The sequence below is a fragment of the Mastigoproctus giganteus genome, chromosome 10 (genome assembly GCF_048544385.1).
Source record: "Mastigoproctus giganteus isolate SK-2022 chromosome 10, ASM4854438v1, whole genome shotgun sequence".
NCBI lineage: Eukaryota > Metazoa > Arthropoda > Arachnida > Uropygi > Thelyphonidae > Mastigoproctus > Mastigoproctus giganteus.
The window spans coordinates 208,714,346-208,737,107 of NC_143584.1; the positions used below are offsets into that span (position 1 = coordinate 208,714,346).

General features: G+C 38.5%; 1 protein-coding gene across 1 annotated transcript in view; it reads left to right on the forward strand.

Annotated features, from left to right (window-relative positions):
- Nucleotides 1–3,660: 3,660 nt before the first annotated feature.
- The window catches only part of LOC150079828 (uncharacterized), a 112,121-nt gene continuing 93,019 nt past the window's right edge, over nucleotides 3,661–22,762 (forward strand). Inside the window, 1 exon segment of the mRNA XM_090383734.1 lies at nucleotides 3,661–3,940. Coding sequence (XP_090239860.1) covers nucleotides 3,883–3,940 — 58 coding nt within the window. The 5' untranslated portion in view covers nucleotides 3,661–3,882.

A 22,762-nucleotide genomic window follows, 5' to 3' on the forward strand; every position in this document is an offset into this window, starting at 1 on the left:
TTCTCTAAAAAATCGAAAGATTCGACTGGAGTGGTGCCTCCAATGCCAATAGTGGATTGTGGAACAGTGGAAAGATCATGTGGTCTGACGAGTCTCGATTTACACTTATTTGCATCAATGGTAGGGTGAAATTGTGGCGTGAAGCCACGCATCCAGACTGCCCTGTGTTTACCACTCAAGCAACTGGAGGTGGTGTCATGGTAAGGGGTATGTTCTGTTGGTACAGACTGAATCCGCTCATATCGTTAGAAGGTCGTGCTACCTTCAATGAATATCTTTTGTTGTATCGAATTAAATCCACCCTGCAATGCTTCATTTTCACTGGAATTGCGATGGGTTCTTTCAAGATGACAACGCAACTATCCAACGTGCAAAAATTGTATCTGAGTGGTTCTAAGAACATTTCCAAGATTTCCAACCCTGGTTGCCTAATTCTCCAGCTCTGAATCCAACTGAGAGTGTTTTAGATATGTTGGAAAGGTCTTTTGGGTATCGCAGTTCTCTACCGATCACAATACAGCAGCTGACAAATATCCCGATGGAAAAATAGTCCAATCTGGAGCTAGATTCACACGGACTCCTAGCGAAATCCATCCATTTATACAACTCTATGAAGTAGTGTACAAACGCTGAAGGAATTGAGCAAAATGAATGAGAAAAGAACGAAGGAATACAAATATGAAATCTCAGAGAATAACAGAACACTGGATCTCATGAAATGCATTTCCCAACCACACACTTGTTCTACCACTGATCAAATCAAGTCTTCTCTTGTGAGTGCTGTTAGACATTACTTCGTATTTAACTGGATTTTGTAGACAGCCAAAAGTCGTGAGGTGCCAAATCAGCAAATAAGAAATCAAAGGATGCAGAAAAACGGGATTGTTCTTGTTGGTCAAAAATTTCCAGAATTATGATACAGTGCATTGTCGTGATGAAGGAGCCAAACATATTACTATATTTGGGTTGTTTCTTCCAATGACTGCGTACTCTCAACCGTTTTAAACTTCTTGGTAGTGAGCTGCTTTAAGAGCAACCCTTCACAGAACGAATTGTGATAACACGTTTTGAGTTTAAGCAGCGTGATTATTAACTACGGTAGAATGTTCTTGTATTTTGTCATCCTTGTGACCTCCCTTGACCTTCTGTGGTCTTCCCGGAATGTAAAAATAATTAGCTCGTAACAAGTTCAAACTCTGTGTGCTTGTGCTCAAAATATGTTGTAAGCCCCAGTCACAATCTGTTAACAATCGCTATGCATCAGATTCCTGATGGTCCCCAGGTAGGGCAAAACGTGGTCCGAAACAAGTCTGTGGTAGCATCTGACGGTGGGAATGTGTTCAATGGGGATAAAGGGACTCAGTGATGTCCATGAAACCATGTCTCCCAAACTATGATACCACCACCGCAGGCCTATTTTCGTCCAATCGTTCCTTATTGCAGCTGATCACCTGTTCGTCGTCGAATATGCATCCTTCCATTGGCATGATGGAGAAGGAACTTTTAATCATCAGACCAGCTGACTCTTTTCCAGTCGTCCAATGTCCAGGAGTGGTGCTTGTATGTTCACAGAGGTACTGATGATCAATCAACATGTGCTCATGAATAGGTCGTCTACTCCGTAAGCCTATCCACAAGAGCGTCTGCTGGATGGTGGGTTCAGAAACGTTTCTCTGTGCGCCCTGATTGTAGTCTACTGTTAACTAAGGGATCGAGCCGTTTGTTGTTACGGACAGCACGTGCCAACGGCCATTCACCTCGACTATAACCGTGGTGAGCTCCCCGTCCCTCTTCGGACTATTTCCGCCACACTTCACGGCGGCTCTCGAGCAGCTGACTGACAATACCTGCGACTGCTGAGATGCTGGTCCCGCCCTCGTAATGCCATAAATCATTCTCCGTTCAAACTCCGTCAGCTCCTTTCCTTTTCCTATCGCACGGGCTTCGTACTGACGAACTGACAGGCATTACCAATGCTGTCACTGTATATGCTGCGCTGGTCGGTGACGTCACCCTAGGTTCTTTGGGATCCATCCACTGGGGACACAAGGGTGGTCATAATGGTTTGGCTCATGCGTGTATAAGACCATTCGCCGAACTTTTTGATGAAAACTTGTATTCTTGTAATGTAATAGCAGCATAGTTTAATATTTACTATGGTTTAGATCAGATGAAAATTATCTATGGATCCAGGGTGAATACATGGTTTAATCCATGCAACAGATGTACTTCTTAATAGGTGATGTCTTCTTTATTATTTTTTATTTTATTCCTTTTATATCCATTTCGGCCCTCGTGGGTAGCATAGTTGGTAGGATTCGGTCTTCCACACATCGGGTGGAAAAGATCTAAGAGTCCCATCGATGATATGAGGAATTTTTATGGGTCTTTTTCACAACGTGGTGAGTTAGTCGGTCTGAGGCGAGGGTAACATGATTTAACATGGTATAAGATGGAACGATCTCTTTTGAGATGAGATCCACAGCCATCCAATTCAATAATAATTACAGGAAACAGTTGAGGCAGCAGTCGAGTTCATGACAAGACAAATCCAGACTCTCTGAGTGCTAAAGAAGAGAGGGAAACTTACTCCCTATAAGGTAGAAGTGCCTAATAAAATATCCACTCAATGTCAGTTTTATTCTTTCTATTACAAGATGTTTCATAACGTATGAGCTATACTTTCAGGACCTGAAAACATCTTCGCCTGAGACCGACTAACTCGGCCACGTTGTGAAAAAGGCCCATAAAAATTCCTCGTATCATCAACGGGACTCGAACTCTGGTCTTTTCCACATAGTGCGAGGAGGACGGCTATTCTAACATCTGTGCTACTCACAGAGCCGGATATATGAAATTTTTTCATTTTTTTCAGTTCCTGAATCGATCCTGAAGTGCCCACGTTATAAAGTGCCATGTATGTACTGAACGAGCTTGGAAAAGTTTAGTTTTAGACCCCTTTCTAAATTTAAAATTTAAGATTTTATTATTTAATAACTGGATCCTTTTTCAAAAACAGTAATTATAAAAAACAGTAATTATAAATATTAATATTATTATATTGAAATATTGATATTATATATTTACAAATGGCGCACGTATCAAATCTTACTGTTACAATAAGCGAAATCTGTGTAATGTATATTTCATTTCGTGTGCCAAAAGACAAACAAAATACCAAACGTTAACGGATTTGTCTTCTGATAATGACCACCCACAGTGATCTCGATTACTACTTATATTAATCGATTGGTTTTTCCAAATTCTTCAACAATTCCTTATTCCCGGTGTTTAGAGACCATTAAAAGAAACTATAACAAATACTTTTAAAGAAAAAACTTGTCTCCTAGTTACAATTTATGGTCAGCTACTTAACTTCCTCCTAAAGAAATACTACTTCAAACAGTGCTCGCGCATAGAGAATTAAGATTTGCTGTCTTCAGCGCGATGCCCACAGAGAAGGAGAAGAGATGTGACTATCCAATATATTTACCAAATCACGAGTAGAAACCATGCGCGCGCAAGCTGTGTCATACTAATTCTTCTGTCCTCAATTGTTGTGTGAGTATTCGAGAGGTTCACTAAGAATGCAACCGCTGCACACTCCCTGGGGCCATGGAAACAGGCTTAGCAAGTATTTCGGTTGACCTCGGAGTGAAACAGTCCCGCAGTAGGTCTGCGACAGAGAGAGATCCCGTTGTGTGTGGGCCGACACCACTGCCGTGTTTTGTAAGCCTTTCCGAACCATCAGTGTGTATGTGCGAACTATGAAGCGGACCAAACTGTACCCGTCTTTAGTTTGTTCAACTTTCTTCTGAATCACAACTGTCTCGTCCAGCGAGCTAATGGGTGAAGGAACTTACGTCAACTTTATCTGTTAGTATGAAACGAACGTGGAGTGGGGTTTTCGTATTCTGTGTCATCTGGTTGGGTCACTCAGGTAAGTTCCGTTCCGTTCTCCTCTTAGTTTGAGGGTGTGTTTGTGTGTGCGTGCGTGTGTGTGTGTGTCTGTGTAATCTTCGTACTTATTTAATAAACTGGATGGTTTATTCTCCTTAACAATGACCCTTAATGAGAGAATTCGTTCGATTCAGTATTCGATTCACTACTATTGATCGAATGATTCAATGAGAATCTACAAGCCACCATATTTAGGTGTTCATATGCCAACCATCACTATTGTAGGAGGAAGAGGCTAGACAGGTGGCAAATTAGAATAATTATCCATAACACTGCATGTTATTATCGGTTTTAAGCAGTCATTTGGTCCTTTTTATAAGTACACATTCAAATTATTTCCTGAATAGGATATTACAAAATTATAAGAATTATTTCATTGACAATCTTACCAAATAAACGGATATAAAATTTTGATTAGCCTTTAGGTTGTTTCGGATGATGGTAATATATGATTTATAGACACACGATGTTGATCAATAAACAAACATTGTTTTGGAAGCTGGATAAATGTCCTATATGTCATAATTATTAACAATATGTAATGTTCTGATCAACCCTTACAGGCCATCTGTCTTCCAGTAACCAAAAAATTTCGTAAATGAGTCCTGCTCGTACTCAAGAATGGTTTTTCAATATATTTCTGCTGAAAACTCCATCCAGACTTCGAAAAAAACATCAGATAATCTTGAAATGCAAAACATACTATAAAAATTTCCTTTAAGAAGAAAGTGTCCTGTTTAAAATACTTCTTATAGAGGACAATGTTTGTGGGACGTTCCAGAGAAAGCCAACCTCTCTAATGAGTATATTACAATAAAAATATTTGTTGACATCCCAGTCGGATTTCTGATGTCATTGATATTGAGGACTAAGGCTATTTTGTTGATTCATACTGTCCTATATTCAGAATGGAGCCAAATGCTTCAAGGTATTTAGCTATCTTGGATTAAAGGTCTACAGTTCCACTTGCCCTGTTTCACTTATCGTAATACTATTTTCAAGGTGGCATAGATATTCAGGCTTGTCAAAAGAATGACACATTAACGATTTATTTATTTTTGTCTATAGATAATGAATGATGAAAGAAATGTTAATACACAATCCTTGATTTAATTAGATCTCTGACCTTTACCTTTTCTTTTATCTAATAGTCATAACCTAATTGAACAAATGACATACAGAGGGAAATGCAGAAATAAAAGAGCAATTTTACGTTGGACAAACAATGAGTTTCAAATAAAATAGCTGTTCAAACATCTCTTGTTGAGGGTTTAGGCGCATCAGCAACTTAGGCCATATTGCGCGGTATATAATATGTCAGTAAATTGAGTGTGTTCTGTGGTCGATTTACTGTTAGCTGGACGAAAACCCCGAGTTTTCGGGAATAAAAACCATGCTACTCTCGCCTGAGACCGATTAACTCAGCCACATTGCGTAAAAGACCTTTAAATATTCCTCGCGTCATTGACGGCATTTGAACTCAGGTCTTTTCCACCGGTGTGAGGAGGACGGTGATTATACCAACTGTGCTACTCAGAAGGGCGTTCAAGCATCTCTTTCATAAGAGAAATGTATTTGCATTTTGCTTTACGAGTTAAGGAATTGGTCCGTGAACACTAATCCCTAAAATGCGTAGCGGAACTTCGATTCTAAGTCAACTAGAATGCAATTATACATGGGAATTAGTGACGGTTGAAAATTCAGGAACTCAAATATTTGACTCAAGTTATTGGTATTTAAGAAAAGTTGACATTAGCACAGAGAAACTTTAAATATGAATTTTCTTAGAAAATGAACATTGTAATACTCAGTGAAGTACAAAAAGTAATGAAGTCATTGGTTCATAATTGATTCAATCATTGACCAATCAATCGAGAACTGATTGGTAAATGATGTAATTTTTAACGTTTAGATTTGTTCCTGTGTTTTTAAGGGATATTACAGAACAAAAGTGAACGCACTACGTCTGTAAATCATTTAAACATCAACTCATGGAAAGAATATTTGGTTTTCTAACCATAGAAATCTCTTGGATTTATCTAAATTCCATTCAAGTGATTTTCAATAGCCAGTTAACCCACTGATTTCTTTAAAGAATGATTTGCCCTTAACCAATCATCAGGTCAGGAGCTTTCCCGCAAGCTTGGAAAAATTACATTGTAACCCCAATACCAAAGATTAAACACCCAAAATTGGCTAAGGATTACAGACCAATTTCTGTTAGTTGCACCCTACAGAAGGTATTCGAAAAAGCGCTTCTTCCCACCATCAATCAACACTGCTTCAGCCATAGACCACCACATTTGCACTCAGTTATTTCGGGTAGATCAACAATAACAAACTTACTGGAAACCCTTTTTCGCGTGAAGAAAGCACTAAATGAGAAAAAGCAAATTGATATTATTTTTTTGGATATCTCCGCAGCCTACGACAACGTCTCAACTCCAGCGCTCATTGCGATTTTAAAGAATTATTTTAATGTAAGAGGAAATCTGTTAACTATAATAACCAGCCTGCTAGAACATAGGAAACTTATTGTTAAGCACCAAAAGCTACAATCTTGCTTTACCATCTCGCAAGGAGTGCCTCAAGGGGGAGTTCTTTCGGCTACTCTCTTCGCGGCCGTCCTGGAGCCGTTTCTTGCACGGTACTACAATTTTATAACATATGCTGACGATGTAAAATTCTTCATCACTTCCAAAGACCATGAATCAGCAGAAAGTATTTGCCAGATGGCAAATAGCACAATCCGAGAATTTGAGAGCTACCTGGATTGCATCGGGCTCCGTATTAATGCACAGAAGTCTGCCCAAATGACCATAAGTTACAAGCAGAATAAAAATGACATCTCAATCTCTGTGAACGGGTCTAGTGTGGAAAAAGTGCACTCTCACCTGGACCTGGGTCTTAAGTGGGATGACAGACTCACCTTTGCTCAACACTTCGCCCATATGAAGACAAAAATATTCGCCGCTTTATGGGCTACTAGGCAGGAACTGGTAGGAATTAGGGATCCTCAGCTAGCGACCAAGTACATTTTAATGTGTGTCCTGCCAATTGCAATGTATGCCTCGCAAATCTGGTCTTCAGCTCCAGATTCACATTATAAGTCCGTCCTTGGGATCGAGTACTGGTTCTTGCGATGGCTTAACAGAGTTGCTGGCCACCCTTTTACTATCTCAAGGGCCATTCTCTACTCAAACCTTAACATCACACCCTGGATGCAGCGGACAATTAACAGGAACATACACACTCTCGCACAAATGCTCACAGGCAGAGTGGATGCTCCAGTCCTGGATAATATTCTAGTTAAACCGCGTGCCACTGCTAGACGTTGCGGAGAACTAAATAATCCACTGCGTTCAGTCCTGAACAATCTTAGTAGCCTGCAAAGATTCTTCCCATCAAATGCAGCGAGAATATTTAACTCACTACAGATAGATGCCGAAAAACTGTGTGAGGATGCAACATACCGGAAAGAGATCTTCCAGGATTCGTACAGACTTACCGAAATATGAATCGGCTGCAAAGTACTAAAGAATTGTGAATAAAAGTGAAGCTTTCTGCTTTAAGAACAATAATAATCTGTTGACTGTAAAATATACCTTCTGTAACAGTTGTGTTAATATGTAAGTTATATGTGGAATTATTAATGAATTGTAAATATATGAGCTGTATAATGTTTGTACACAATCATAAATGTGTAAATACTGTATGTATGTATTAAACATAAAATGTGTATATAATATTTCGGGACGAGACTACGTGTTCAGTATATGTAACCCACTGCACGTAGTATCTCGTACCCTGATATGTACTTAGCACCCTCCTGGCACTTTGCCGTCCCGGGGTGGTTTCCTTATGGAAATAAACAGATAATAATAATAATAATAATAATAAAATATTTGAAGAAAATAAAACTCTAGATTTTGATTCGGGTTTATTTGTAGTTTATATTCAATTTGGTTTCATTAGAATTACGAATCTTTTCTGCCTCCTTAATTACTATTTAGCATCAGCGAGTCAATTTACCATACATGATCTCAAAATTCCAATTTAGACAAAATATATTATATCAAACAATAATCATAATATATAGAAATAGAAATAATGATCGTACAAAACAAAACGCTAGAATCATGACAAGATTATCACAAAAATAAAAAATATTAATAAAAATATTACAGAATTCAGCTTTTGATCCATCGAGCCTACTCTACTTTTGATAGACAACCAAAAGTTGATGCTTCCCACAAAATAGGAGATTGAATTGAAATAATAGGAGATTCAATCAAAATACTAGGGTCAATAAGAACAGAATAATGATCAAATTAATTCACTTTTTTTCTCCTCGGTTCCAAAGAGAATGAGTTCCAACTATTATTAAATTCAGTTGGATTATTCCGTTTCCTTTACTTATCCTGGAAACAAAAGTAATGCAAGCCTTATTTAAGATAAATAGATGTGAATTTTTTTTTTATACACCTTTAAGTTCAGCTGTTGAATAGGACGCATCAGGAAACAAATAATGCATGGGCAGTCCAAAACAGAAATCATGTGTAGTGCAAATTCTAATAAAGGTTTGCATTTCGAAAATTCTTCGGGGACACCTTTGCCAAATCCACGTTTGAAAGAAGCACGTATATCTATAACCACAAGATTCTTAAAATGATCTCAGCTGTAATTTCACCCCGAAAATTATTTTTTCTAAATTCCTTCATAATCCTTTTACTATTATTATTTAAGATTTCCTAAGTCAAAATTGTTAGCTGTTTTTGATTAATTCTTTGAAAACATCTTAATATTCGGCATCTTGCAGTTTTTTTCTTCCTGTCTTGTACCAAGTTTTGAAATTTTTAATAGCAATTTCCAGTATCTTGATCATTCTCCTATCAATTGTTCGCATGTAATATTTTTATTTCATCTTTTTTTGATAGACACAGGCCCCCAATAACTTTCTAACGCTCAAAGGAGCGTTAGAAAGTTAACTTCATAATAAACTAGTTTTATGTTACAATTTATAAATTTTTAGAATTGTTACTCGAGGTAGAAATACCTTTGAGAATTCTGCATTCAAATTATTCTATTAAAACTGTCTTCTGTTATCGTTGTTGTTGTAGGGTTTAGAAGCATCAGCAACTAAGGACATATTGCTCTGTGTATACTGTCTGCAAATTGTGTGTTCTGTGGTCGATTTTCTGTTTGCTGGACAAAAAAACCCGAGTTTCCTGGAGAAAAAAAAAAAAAAAATGCTACCCTCGCCTGAGACCGACTAACTCGGCTACGTTGTGAAAAATGCCCATAAAAATTCTTCACGTCATCGACGGGACTCTAACTGAGGTCTTTTCCAACCGGTGTAGGGAGGACGGCTAAACTGTCTTCTGAATTTGATTTCTATACTGTATACGGTTTTCAATAGATATCATTAAATTGCCTAGGTCCGAAACTGGTTTCTTGACGAAAGAACTATGAGTTTTTACTTTCTTTTTTGGATTGAAAATACTTTTTGAACTTACTTTTTTATCTGGATTATATTGGGAATTGATACTTTCCCGGCACTCGTGGTAGTATAGTTCGTAGAACCGCTGTCCTCCGCCCAGTGGGTGGAAAAGACCTGAGTTCAAATCCCATCAATGATGTGAGGAATTTTCAAGCTTTCTTTCAAAACGTGCTAAGTTAATTGGTCTCAGGCGAAGGTAGCACGATTTTTTCTGATTTTTCGACACGCAAACAGACAAATTGACCACAGAACACGCAATTTGCAGACATCATAAATACGTGCAATGTGGTCTGAGTCGCTTATGCGCTTTAAAACCGGACAACAACTACATTTTCCCATATTAAAAATACAGCTGCTTCTTTGTTCACTTCTGTACATATGTTTTAATCTAACTAATATTTTTTATTATATAAAGAGCCCAGAGAGGAGCCGATAATGTTTAGATGTATTTAACACATACCATTAATTGATTTAAGACTGGGAAAGTTGGTAGACGTTCAAATTGACCTTGAATTCACCCATAAATTGGGTAATTAAATGAACATCAAAAAAGTTATGATTTTTAAAACGTATTCTGAGAGACTTCTTATGATACTTCTTTCCTTATGCTGTTCAAATCTTGCTTAACTTGGTCTTTTCATCCCAGATATGGTCTCTACTATTAAAAAGTCATTAAAATGACTTTTTAATAGTAACCCAGTTCATTTTTTCTTCGTTTATTTTTTAATTTTAATCTTTTTATATGTAGTAGTAGGGGAATAGGCCATATTATTTCGTATATATTCCTAAATTGCGTGTGTTCTGTGGTCGATTTTCTGTTTGCTGGACAAAAACTCGAGTTTCGGGAGAAAAAACCATGCTACCTTATCCTGAGACCGACTAACTCAGCCAATTTGTGAAAAAGGCCCATAAAAATTCCTCACGTCGTCCAGGGGATTTGAACTCAGGTCTTTTCCACCGGGGAAGACGGCGATTCTTCCAGTATACACTGCATATATAAACATCTAAACTTTACTATATATTTTTAGTTATTAATACGATACTAACAAGCCTTCCAGAATAAAATCCTTCGACTATAATTCTGTATCTCAATATCAAACACAGTTTATGTGATGTAATGGACAAAACTAAAATTGGTTTCCTAAAGTCTTACATATACCATTAAAGAAATAGGAGATTGTTAAAGAAATTGCTCAACATGACCATGACCAACATTGCAAAATAGACCGTGAGACCTCCGAACACTATTAATAAATCGCTGTAGACATCTACTTATGCCAATTTTCTATTTGCAGACTATTAGTTACCATTTTTAGTCCTGTGTTATTTATATTTTTCGAATGCTGTAGGCATTCATACCGCTTATAGTCTTCGTTGATACAATACATCTGTTATGGTATCAGATCTGGAGTATCCATTTTTTTTTCTTACTATAATAAGTGTTTTTGTAAATATTTTGCTAGTTAAAGCTAAAATATCCGAAATCAAACCCAGATCTTTATGAAATAACTTCTTTTTGATCTAATATGATTATCGATTAATATCGTTAAGGAAATCCTATTTACATTATTCAACTATTTCTGTCTGAGGATTTCAGACTATTGTTGTTATATTAGGATTTTAGGAGCATCAGCGGCTAAGGCCATATTGCTCCGTATATACACTGAGTGATCACAGAATCATGACCACCTACCTAATGCTTCGTAGATCCTCCTTTTGCTCTCAGTACAGCAGCTATCCAACGTGGCATTGATTCAACAAGATTTCGGAAGCGTTCGGGAGGTATGGCCAACCAAGCTGTGTGTAATGCGGTCAGCAATGCATGTATGGATGTGATTGGTGTATCCAGATGTCTGATATGCTTTTGCATAGTGTCCCACAAGTGCGCTATGGGATTGATATCGGTGGAGTTCAGAGGCCAATCGATATGCTGAAAGTCAAAACTATGTTACTCAAACCATTCCTGCACAAGTGACCGATGGCTCGGCGCATTGTCATCTTGGAAGACACCATTGCCATTCGGGAAAAAGTGTAACATAGCGGGGTGTACACAATCAGCAAGTAGTTGACGATAGCGAAGACCACTGATACGTTGTTCCACATGCACCAGGGATCCAAGTTCCTGCCAGTGAAACATGCCCCACACCATACAACCGCCTCCACCAGCCTGCACTTTTGATACCATGCATGATGAATCAAGAGCCTCGTGTTGTTGACGCCAAATCCGTACATGACCATCCACGGTGTGGAGTAAATAACGTGACTCATCCGACCAGCACACGTTACAATCGTCTAACGTCCAACTTGCATGCTCTTTGCACCAGGCGAGTCTTTTACGGCGATGAACCTTGGTTAGGAGAGGATGCCGTAGGGGTCGTCTGCTGATGTAGCCTACGTGCGAGCGTGCGATGCATGGTCATGCCAGATATTGTTTCGGGTTGGCCCATGTTGTATTGGGTAGTCAACTCTTCAACAGTGCTGCGCCTGTTCGCCTGTACGTGTCGTCGGACATGGCGCTAACCTCTAACATCAACCTTTCGCTGACTTGCAGTTTTGCCGTCGGGTTGTTGTTTGACCATTTTGACGCCAATTCTGGTACAATTTAATTACGGCGGCACTCGAACACCCCACCAGTTCAGCCGTTTGGGAAATCGAGGCACCAGCTCGTCGAGCACCCACAATCTGTCCTTTATCAAAGTCTGATAAATCCTTCCTTTTAACCATCACGCTCGGAATTTTACTACCTACTGAACCACTGACACCTTATCTGTGCTACGTAGGTTGACTGACTGCGCACTCTCGTACCTCACGTTGTCAACGGGTCGCATTCAGTTTTCATAGGGGTTATCATAATTCAGTGATCACTCAGTGTATATATATCGTCTGTAAATTGCTTGTGTTCCATGATCGATTTTCTGTTTTGGTAGAAGAAAAACCCGAATTTTCGGGAGAAAAAACTATGCTACCTTCGCCTGAGAGCAACTAAGTGAACCACATTGTGGAAAAGGTCCCATAAAAATTCCTCATTTCATCGACAGGACTCGAACTCGGGTCTTTTCCAACAGGTGTGGTGGTCCCCCGGCGATTCTACCAACCCACGAGGGCTTCAGTCTATTAATATTAGTGTGATAAGATTTAATTCTTGATAAATATCATGACCTTTCACTTTGTTTCTTTCATGCTATAAGGAAAATACGAATATTTCAATATCTCACGTCACGTCACATGAATTTTGTTTAAAATACATAGGCAACTTATCACCATTTTTAACTACCATTCGATCTCAAACCTCCTTATGGACTTCGTCTTTTCCATTTAAAACTCATTTGAAAGTTTTCCTTTTGCATTCTAATCTTTTTTCTGTTTCATTCCACTTGAGCAGCCACTTAATTACTATTGCTTTTGCTCGCCACCCATTATAATAAATGACTTTGATCAGATGTCTGAAAGCTGTCTTGCACAGAGTGGTTGTTCGTCATTAGAAATTCATGTAGCTTTTCTGGCAAGTCTTCGGTAGCCTTCGCCATATCTTGAATAGCCCGATTGGACACTCTATGCCGGGGCGAACAAACTAGTCAAAATATATTTTCCACGCATAAGATTCTGTTCAGTTGGATTGAACAGGTTTAGAACAAACAACAAGGCAACTATGGCTATCAGCCGGCAGTGTACTCTGTCTATAGATTATGTCTATTCTATAGTCAGTTCGCCTGTTTTTGTGAGATGTAAAATAAAAACATTTTGAATGAAAAAACCATGGAATCCTCCCCTGCGACCGATTAACTTGGCTACGATGTGAAAAAAGCCCGTAGAAGTTATACACGACAGGATGGACTTGAATCCAAGCCGTTTCGAGCTTTATAAGATTGATAAAAATTTATTTCGGTTTCACGTTTTCATTAGATAAAAACTTTATAACGCCTTTATAATACCCACGAGGGAATTTTGATTGTGCTTAGTTCTGGAGGACACACCTCAAAAAAGACAAGAGCTTCTAGAAAGGGTCAAAGAAGAGCAAGCAGGTTGGAAGGAGTGCCAATCAATGTCTTTTTGAAGAAAAGCTTACAAGGTGCGCGATACAAAGCTTGCCAACTAGGCATCTTAGTGGTGACCTGACTGAGGTGTATAAAGGCCTTGAAGGAAATCAGCAAAATGAACGAACTAGAGAAATAGAGGTTACAAATATAAAATCTTAGGGAGTAACAGAAGGCTGGATGTATGAAGTTTCCCCTCTGGCAGTATGTGATAAAAACAACAAAAAGGACTACTACTACTAATAATAATAATAATAATAACCACCAATCAGGGAGAAATAATAATAATAATAATAGAGACAGAAAGATGGGCGAAGAAGACACTCCACGATATCAAGACTACATGGATAATATGGCTTCCAACGCTTGGCTCACAAATGGAAGGCTCTTCCCCGAGACCTAAGGATTCATGTGCTCTCCATAAAAGTTCAGGTAATCAACACCAGGAACAATAAAAAAAAAATTTTTTAAATTACACAGGATCACCCGGAAAGTTAATTCATATATCCACATGTATTGTGTCTGTAAATTGTGTGTGTTCTCTGGTCGATTTACCTGTTTCGCTGGACGAAAAACCTTGCTATATACGCATGAGACCGACTAACTCAGCCACAGAGTGAAAAAAAGCCCATTAAAGTTCCTCGCGTCATCGACGGGATTTGAACCCGGGCCTTTTCCACTCAGTGTGGGGAGGACGATGACGATACCACTGTGCTACACACGCAGACTCTAGAAACTGCAGGAAATATATCGCCAAGGATCCAGATGTCACATGTCGACGATGTCACAAGGATCCAGAGTAACAGATGTCACATGTCGACGATGCTATCTAGCCCCAGAAACAATCCTGCACATCATCGCCGGATGCAGTGTGATCACTCAGCCGGAGTACGCTCACAGACATGACCAGGTGGCCAGGATAATAAATCAAAAGCTAGCACAAATATACTAGCTGATCAAAGAAAGTTTACCGTATTGCAAGTACGAGCCTCAGGCCTTACTAGAGACCTCTGTTCCAGTGGCGTAACTAGAGTGAGATAGGTGGGGCACGTGTCCTGGGCGCCAAATTTGGGGTACTTTGTGTCTCCAAAGGTACGCTTTTTTATGGTTAAAAAATGAAAAATTTCCAAAAGAACGTTTTCAAGAGGCGCCATTTTTGTATTTGCCCTGGGCGCCATCAGCTAGTTACGCCTCTGCTGTGCTCACAGACTATACTAGGACTGTGCCATCATAACGGACAAGAATCCCTCACAACAGACCAAACATAACCCTCATCGACAAGAAGAAAATGTCTACCTACCTACCTGATCTGCATAGTGGTGCCCAACATCAGCAACCTCCAGAAAAAATACAAGGAAAATATCTGGAAGTACTCAGACCTAAGACAAGAAGTCAAAGTTATGTGGCATATGGAACAAGTAATGATCATCCCGGTCATCGTGTCAACAACCAGCATGGTGCCAAAGAGCCTCCTAAAGAACCTAGCAACGAAAGGCTTTCCAGAGAACACTTACATGGAATTCCAGAAAGCAGCAATGTTGAACATCTATAGGATAGTAAGAGAGTTCCTCGACCGATAATAATAATTATTATTGTAACAATAATAATAATAGTAACCGTACACAACCAACCACCCCATGAACTTGGTACCAGTACCCGTTACGGGGCGGGAAAAAAAATCCCATACAGGAGAAAATTTATTTATTTTTTTTGTTTTTTTTAAATAATAATAAACTACTTTTGCCTTGCTTGCTGTAGTTGATATTTGTTTCTCCATCCTATGTTGTCATTAAAATTGCTTCGGACTTGGCTTGAATTTGGCTCATTGGTTGCCTCCAGTTCTTCGTCATTAGTGGGATGATTGTCCCTCATGTGATGATTCACCGAGAAACTTATATTTCTTAATAAGCCGGTAATAAGAAAAATTCTCTTTCACATTTTTTTCGAAGGATAGTAGACATCCACAAGAGGTATTATCTGTCATTGCATTTTACAAGTCAAGTTAAGTGTGTATGTCAAGCGCCAAAGCAACTAAGCCTGTTACACTGAAGTATATTATTTCTTTAGCTGCTTGTATTTCTTCGGTCAGTTTGCTGTTTGCTGGACAAAAAATCCGAGTTTCCGGGAGAAAAATCCATGCTACCTCGCCTGAAACCAATTAACTGGGCCACCTTGTGGGAAAGGCCCATAAAAATTCCTCACATAATCGAGTGGTCTCGAACTCGGGCCTTTTCCACCCGGTGTAGGTAGGACGGCGAATCTACCAACTGTGCTACCCATGAGGGCAGACCACAGTGGAGTAATTTTGTTACTACGATCTATAACACACTGCCCGAAGGCAAACTTCATGGGATCCAGCCTTCTGTTTATCCTATCCTAAAGATTTTGTATATGTGATCTCTGTTCTTGTTTCTCCAGAAGTGAAAATATACCTACCTCATTAATTTTACTTCATTATTAAGGTATATAAGTTATAAAGAGGACTTATATATACCTCACCAGGTCCCCCCTAAGATGTCAAGCTGCAAGTTTTGCAGTCTCACAATCGTGTTATATACATGGACATGACACATTTCTTCCCAGTTTCGGAGGTAAATCATATGTAAATAATAGGCAAGATACCTTTTTCCTAGAGTCGTTTTGTCCTGAACTACTTTTCATTCCTCTCTCCCTAGTTTAAGCTATAAATATCTCCTGGATTTCTGTTCCCCGAGTGATATACTTTACATTTACAAGGATTAAATTTCAGTTGCTATTTTTCAGACCATATCTTAAATAATCCAAATGTATTGAAGCAACATGGCCTGTTTTTGGCCAATAACCACTCTACCAACCTTTAAATTATCAAAAAACTTTGACAACTTCCTTTGTACTTCCTCGCCAATGAAGGTTAAAAACAGCAAGGGGATTCAAAACAGTATCCTTCGCTTTTAAATTCGTTGGACAGAGATTTTTTTTACATCGCACCATTTCAGATTAGTTGATTGATTGATGGTTCCTTTTAGCATCGACAACTTTGATCAGTGCATCGAATTCATACAAATATAGTCATACATGTGGTCTTTATCATGTGTATGATATATGATGTCCATACAAACGAAGTGAAAACAAAGTTTACCAAGGATGCTCATTTTGCAACCTGCATTATACTTTTCTGTTAATAGCTGTTAATATTGGCATCATGGATGGATTAAAAAGCAAGAGGAAACTTGTTCCACATCTCTGTCTCGGACCCAGTCGGGATTTAGGTTTCAGATGCAAGGTCTGTGAATTAAAAAAATATTAGGAGCTGTTAATTCTCTCCTTAATCACAGTGCTAGCCGCGAGGTTTTTCATCATCAGCCAGTGAAAAAGCCTATGATATGAAGAAGATGTCCTCAGCTTGAGGAAAAAATAGAATGCATGTTGTAAACTAAAAGAGATCCGTTAGAATCAGACAAATATATTGCAGGCAAGTGAGCTCGAACTGATTTCTGTTTACATACCTCATAATTATCAAGTAGTATCAAAGAGGGTAAAAATTATTCATAAAAGTTCATTGTGAACTTAAATGCCAGCTGAACGCAGCAGTGCCCTTCTGTTGTCTGACCTTTTTATCAACAGAACCGTTACTGGCCGAAAGTCTAGATTCTTTACAGTTCAAACGCCTCCACTCTTTGTCCTTGGGTGCCACGAGATGTAGAATCGACCCTGTCCTGGCTATTGCGTCTGTGGCGAAACTTATCATGGAAAGTAGAAATGTAAAGAAAACGAATGCCGCAATGACAGGTGAGTCATGAAATGTATACTTTATAATGGATGACACAGAAGGGAAAATAGAATAAAAAGTCTGTCTGTTCGTTGGGTATTATTACCCAACGAACTATTATAAGTGCTATTTGGATGCCGGAAAATTTTCTGTTATCATTATAAATTCATAAAAAACATTTTAAAAATGGTGAGGACCATGGACATATACAGAGAAGGTATGTGGGGCCTAGCTTGGAACCTTGTCTAGATGAGGGAATTTTTTTTTGGAAGTTTCAAGATGTTTTTTAATGGATACTATATACTGAAGTCTCATTACCTTACTCTTGAGTCTAGGAACCAATTCTTGAACAGTCCTCCCATTCAGAAGTTCTGCATATGGCCCCTGATTTAATGCGATGGGGCATGATTTTAAATAAAAACGAAACCAATTTACAACTTCGGTGCTTTTCATGAATATAAACTGAACCTAGATCAGTCTAGAAATTCAAACAACGACCCTCGACACATTAAGTTAAGAGCTGTTACGAACTTACCCATCGACAAATAATTGTCTAGGACTCATAATTTAAGACGTTCCTGGAATAGACATTATTTAAAAATTTTCTCAAACATCCCCATCCCCATATTTCTCCTTGAACGAATGGTTTGTTTAGGGTTCACAAATTGATAAATCTGTCCCTAGAAATACATTTTGGGTTCTCGCAATAAACGCGTTTAAAACCTTATTAAGATGGGATCTAACTGTTCTTTAGCTATAGAAATGAAAGATTCGATTTTAGTAATGGAAGCCAATTTATATTACTAGTACAGGGTGTTCATTTTAAAAGTAAACCCACGTTTACAAAGATAAAAGATTATTGCAAAGATCATTTAAATAAATTATAAAAAAAAATCCAAGGATGTTGAACTACCTGAAATCAATGACCAAATGTGAAGATTTAGAATCTTACTACAGTAATGGAGAAAATCCCATAAATTTTAAATTTCTACATAGTGCGGAAATTTATCAAATCAGGAGCCTGAGAAATATCCAGAAAGTATTCTCTTTAGCCTGCTCCCGGCTTTGGCCAAGATAGAGCTGTGAAACCAAGGATGATTTAACATCGAGGCAAAAATCCAGATTGAAATCCATCAATATATACTAGAAGACACCAGGTAGAATAACAATCATACCGTGTATCTATTAGCAGATTTCAGTTAGAATTCTTTGAAAGTTCGGTCTCAATACCACTGTTGTTGTGGGGTTTTAGGAACATCAGCGACTAAGGCCATATTTCTCCATGTATAGTGTGGGTAAATTACATGTGTTCTGAGGTATATTTGGTTGCTGGACGAAAGCCGAGTTTCAGGGAGAAAAAACCATGCAGTTCTTGCTTGAGATCGACTAACTCAGCCACGTTGTGAAAAAGGTCCATTAAAATTCCTCACGTTATCGACAGGACTCGAACTCAGGTTTTTTTCACCCAGTGTTGGAATCTTAATACCGCATCTATAACACTAAAATTAGGCATAAGCATCTTTTCTTAACTTATACTAAATAAAATTAAAAGCAACATGTATTAATAGTGTATTCTTCCAGCGCTTTTCTCTAAAAGTCACGGACCCTCGTGGTAGCACAGTTGGTATAAGACTTGAGTTCGAAACCCGTCAATGGTGCCAGGAATTTTTATGGGCCTTTTACACAACGTGGCCGAGTTAGTCGGGCTAGGGTAGTCAGAATTTTTCCTCTGGAAATTCGGTTTTCGTTCAGCAAACAACAAATCGACCACAGAACACACTCAACTTATAAAGATATATTATATACGGCTCAATATGGCCTAAGTTGTTGATGCGCGAACAAAAAGTATTTATTCAAGGAAATTAACAGCGTGTTAGCCCACGTTTGGATTTAATGATTGTTTCAAAGCATCAGGGACATTTTCTACTAATTTCCAGCAGAAAGCTAATGGTATTCTAGTCTTCACTCCTTTAAAGCATTTGTAAACTCCACTAACAAAGAGCATCAATTCATCCCAAACACGAAGTGGCCATCAACTGGGATAAGGTCGGATTCTGCGATGACCACTGAAACCTTCAGCTGTTCAATCACAATCATTACTTTGTGACATGGAGAGTTGTTGTCACGATGCATTTTTTGTTATAAAAGGCTTGTGGGCTGTAGTTTTTCCGTGGAGATTCATGGCATGTAGCTCTCTACATGTCATGGAAACACTTACAGATTTTTCTCTGACCACCCGCAACTCAAAACTCAAATTTTCAATGGTTTTATGGAGAGATTAAGTAACCAGCTGCGTCAAAGCACATCTACTGATGAGCATTTTGCGCCCATCTGTCTGTTTCTTGGGCTCAGTGTGACTATCGTTCTTTTTTGAAACTCTGTCAGGTCTTTCAGCCTTGATGTTTGAAACTCTTTTTGGCATATATGTTTAGCATTCATAACCATAGATTTTTTTCACTTTTGTAAAATGTGAAAGTGAGAATTCTAAGGTTATGAATGCCAAAATCCATCCATAACTGATGAGACCTTGTAGTATTTTTCATCTCTCCTTGACGAGAAGGGATGTTTGTCTTACGTAAACATAGCACTCCTCTGTAGATACTCACCCAAGCATTCTAATACCACTATAGCTGTTTCAAATCTCGCCCTTAGTCAACCTCTACATGCAAGTTTATTTTTTCTTCCTTTTGTGCGAGTCCATTTAAAGGTAGATCATTATAATGGGAGCTGCTAAAGCGTTTCTTGGAATTTCCTTATTTTGAGGTTCTCAGTATATTGTCTCTATAGAGATTGCAGAAAGTGACCTCCAAATTATGAAAAATGTTGATTTTTTGTTTATGACACTGACGAAAGGTGTTTATGGGTGGCGGACTCCGATTTCATCACATAGCACTTGTAAGAGTCACAAAAACTGGTTTGAACCCTTGACAAATAATGATGTAACAGACTACTGAGCGTTTTGACCACACACACAAAAGTGATCTCAGCTTGCTTTGGTATCGAGAATTTTCTGAACGGTGTTCAGTGAGACTTTGACTTTAATATGATGACATGCATCCTTTAGAACGCATTGAATATTAACTTCAAAAGATGTTTACTAGCAAAGGAGTAGCAGAAAGGTCAAAAGAAAGATCAGATCAGTATTAAATAATTCTCTTGAAGAAAACAATAACGTGGACAGACAGGATGTTTGGCCTTGACAAGGATCCTTTAAGAGTTAATGCATGAAAAGGTCTTAAGAGTTTTCTTATTCACCATCGCACATCTCATTAATCTAATATTTATGAAATCAATTGCCTTTACTTCCTTATTTTAAATATTAATATGTAAGTCCTACTAATAAATATCACTCCATACAGGGTGCTATAACAAAAAGTCCATTGACATAGGAAAATTAAATATCTGCTATTTTTTTCTTTCTTCCTTTTTTTTTTATTTTTGCATTTTGTTTGATGGTATCTTTTTCAATTGGTTGGTCATTCGAGGTTTGTTTTGATAAACAACCAACTTAAATGAGAAAAAACCGACGAACTCAGTCTCGTTGTGAAAAAGGCCCATCGGAATTTCTCACATCACCGACCGGATTCGAACTTAGGTCTTTTTCAACCTGTGTGGGGAGGAAGGTGATTCTACCAACTGTGCCACCCTTTGAGGACTCCTCATTGTTGTCGGAAACCCTCATTCTCTTTGGGACTAAAAGTTGGCTAGCTATTAAATGTCTTTCATTCATGTAATTTTCCAATGTCTTACAAAATGTTCACCAGATCCCACGGATCAGTAATCATCTGTCCACACAACAAACCGTAGAAATAACTGAGAACAGTAAAGTTCCACCCAATTGTGTGTTAAGCGTCAAAGCGGCTAAGGTCTTCGAATCCCGTTAATGGCGCGAGATATTCTTATGAACCTTTTTCATCACTTGGCTGAGTTAGTCGGTCTAGGGCGAGGACAGCATGGTTTGCTCTCCCGGAAACTCGGGTTTTTCGTCCAGCAAACAGACAAAACGACCACAGAACACAAGCAGTTTCCAGACATAATATATAATAGCGCAGTATGGACTAAATTGCTATGCACCTAAAACAAAAAAGTAATTATGATTTTAGAAGTTCAATTCAAATGGAAGAATATTTCTTTCATCATTGAAGCAGATACCTGAAAGAACAGTTAGTCATTACGATATCGGTAACACAGTTACGATAATAGTTGAACTTCACGATATCCACCTGCGAAATTTAACTCTTCTCTATGTCTGTTCTACACAATTCGTGAACTATATATAATTTTAGGGATGTAATTTGCTACTTTTAACATGGTACTTAGAGCTGTAACTAACTACTGCCCCTTGAAAGACTTTGCAAACTAATCGATGTATCTAAAATAACTGACTTAATCTCATCTCCTGTGATTACTTGAGGAAGTCCAGAAAGAGATTTCTCTACAACGGTTACATTATCCTTAAAACCCAGTAAATTTCCAGCGCATATATAGCTTTGCTTTCGGAATAGAGACGATGGAATTCTCCACAAATCTCTAGTTAATTGAAACCTCTTGTAAATTTTTACCGTTGAATAATCTTTACAGGAAGAACTAATACGAGCTCGTACTACAGAACTAGAAAAGATTTCACAATTAACTGAGTTGCTGTTGGGTTTTAGGAGCATCAGCGAGTAGGGCCATATTGCACTGTGTACACTGTCTGTAATGTAATTTGCGTGTTTTCTGTGATCGATTTTCTGTTTTTCTGGACGAAAAACCCGTTTTCGAGAGAAAAAAAACCATGCTACTCTCGTCTGAGACCGACTAACTCAGCCACGTTGTGAAAAAGTGGCCCATAAAAATCCCTCACGTCATCGACAGGACTCGAACGTAGATCTTTTCCACCTGGTGTGGTTAGAAAGGCAATTCTACCAACTGCGTTATTTACGATAGCTTGAAGTCAAGGATGTTGAATAAAATTACTAACTCTTCTATAAAAGTTAAAATCATCAACATAAGCTAAAAAAGCTAGGTTAGCATTCTTTAAAAAGTAGGTATTAGTCAGAGAGAGTACCGGATATGCATCATCATTCGAGAGGTGGAAAATTCCCAACCGAGATACAGCTGTTGTTATGTCTGTAACGATTTGTATACAATGCATGATGGAAGGTGTCAAGGTGCATATTGAACTTATCCTGTAATGGATATTGACCTTTTCAACAGCGACACGAATCGCTGATGTGTTCCCAGCGGGCACACCTGGTGACAGATAAAAAAAAGAAACTTTGCGCCACAGCCCAAGCCCTGGATGGTCAGCAGTCTGGCTACCTCCTAGTGGTGTGTACAGGCAACGTGGGGTGTTTGTCTCCACAGAGTTCATATGGCGCAGATGTGAGAAACCACCGGAGGCGCCTTTCCCCCAACACTATGCACACTATGGTCATGGGAAAATTGTTGTTGTTAAACTTATTATTGTTGTAGTACATTTAACAAGTGCCACAGTTCAGAAAACAAAGGAAATTGCTGATGTGTCCAAAGAAACCA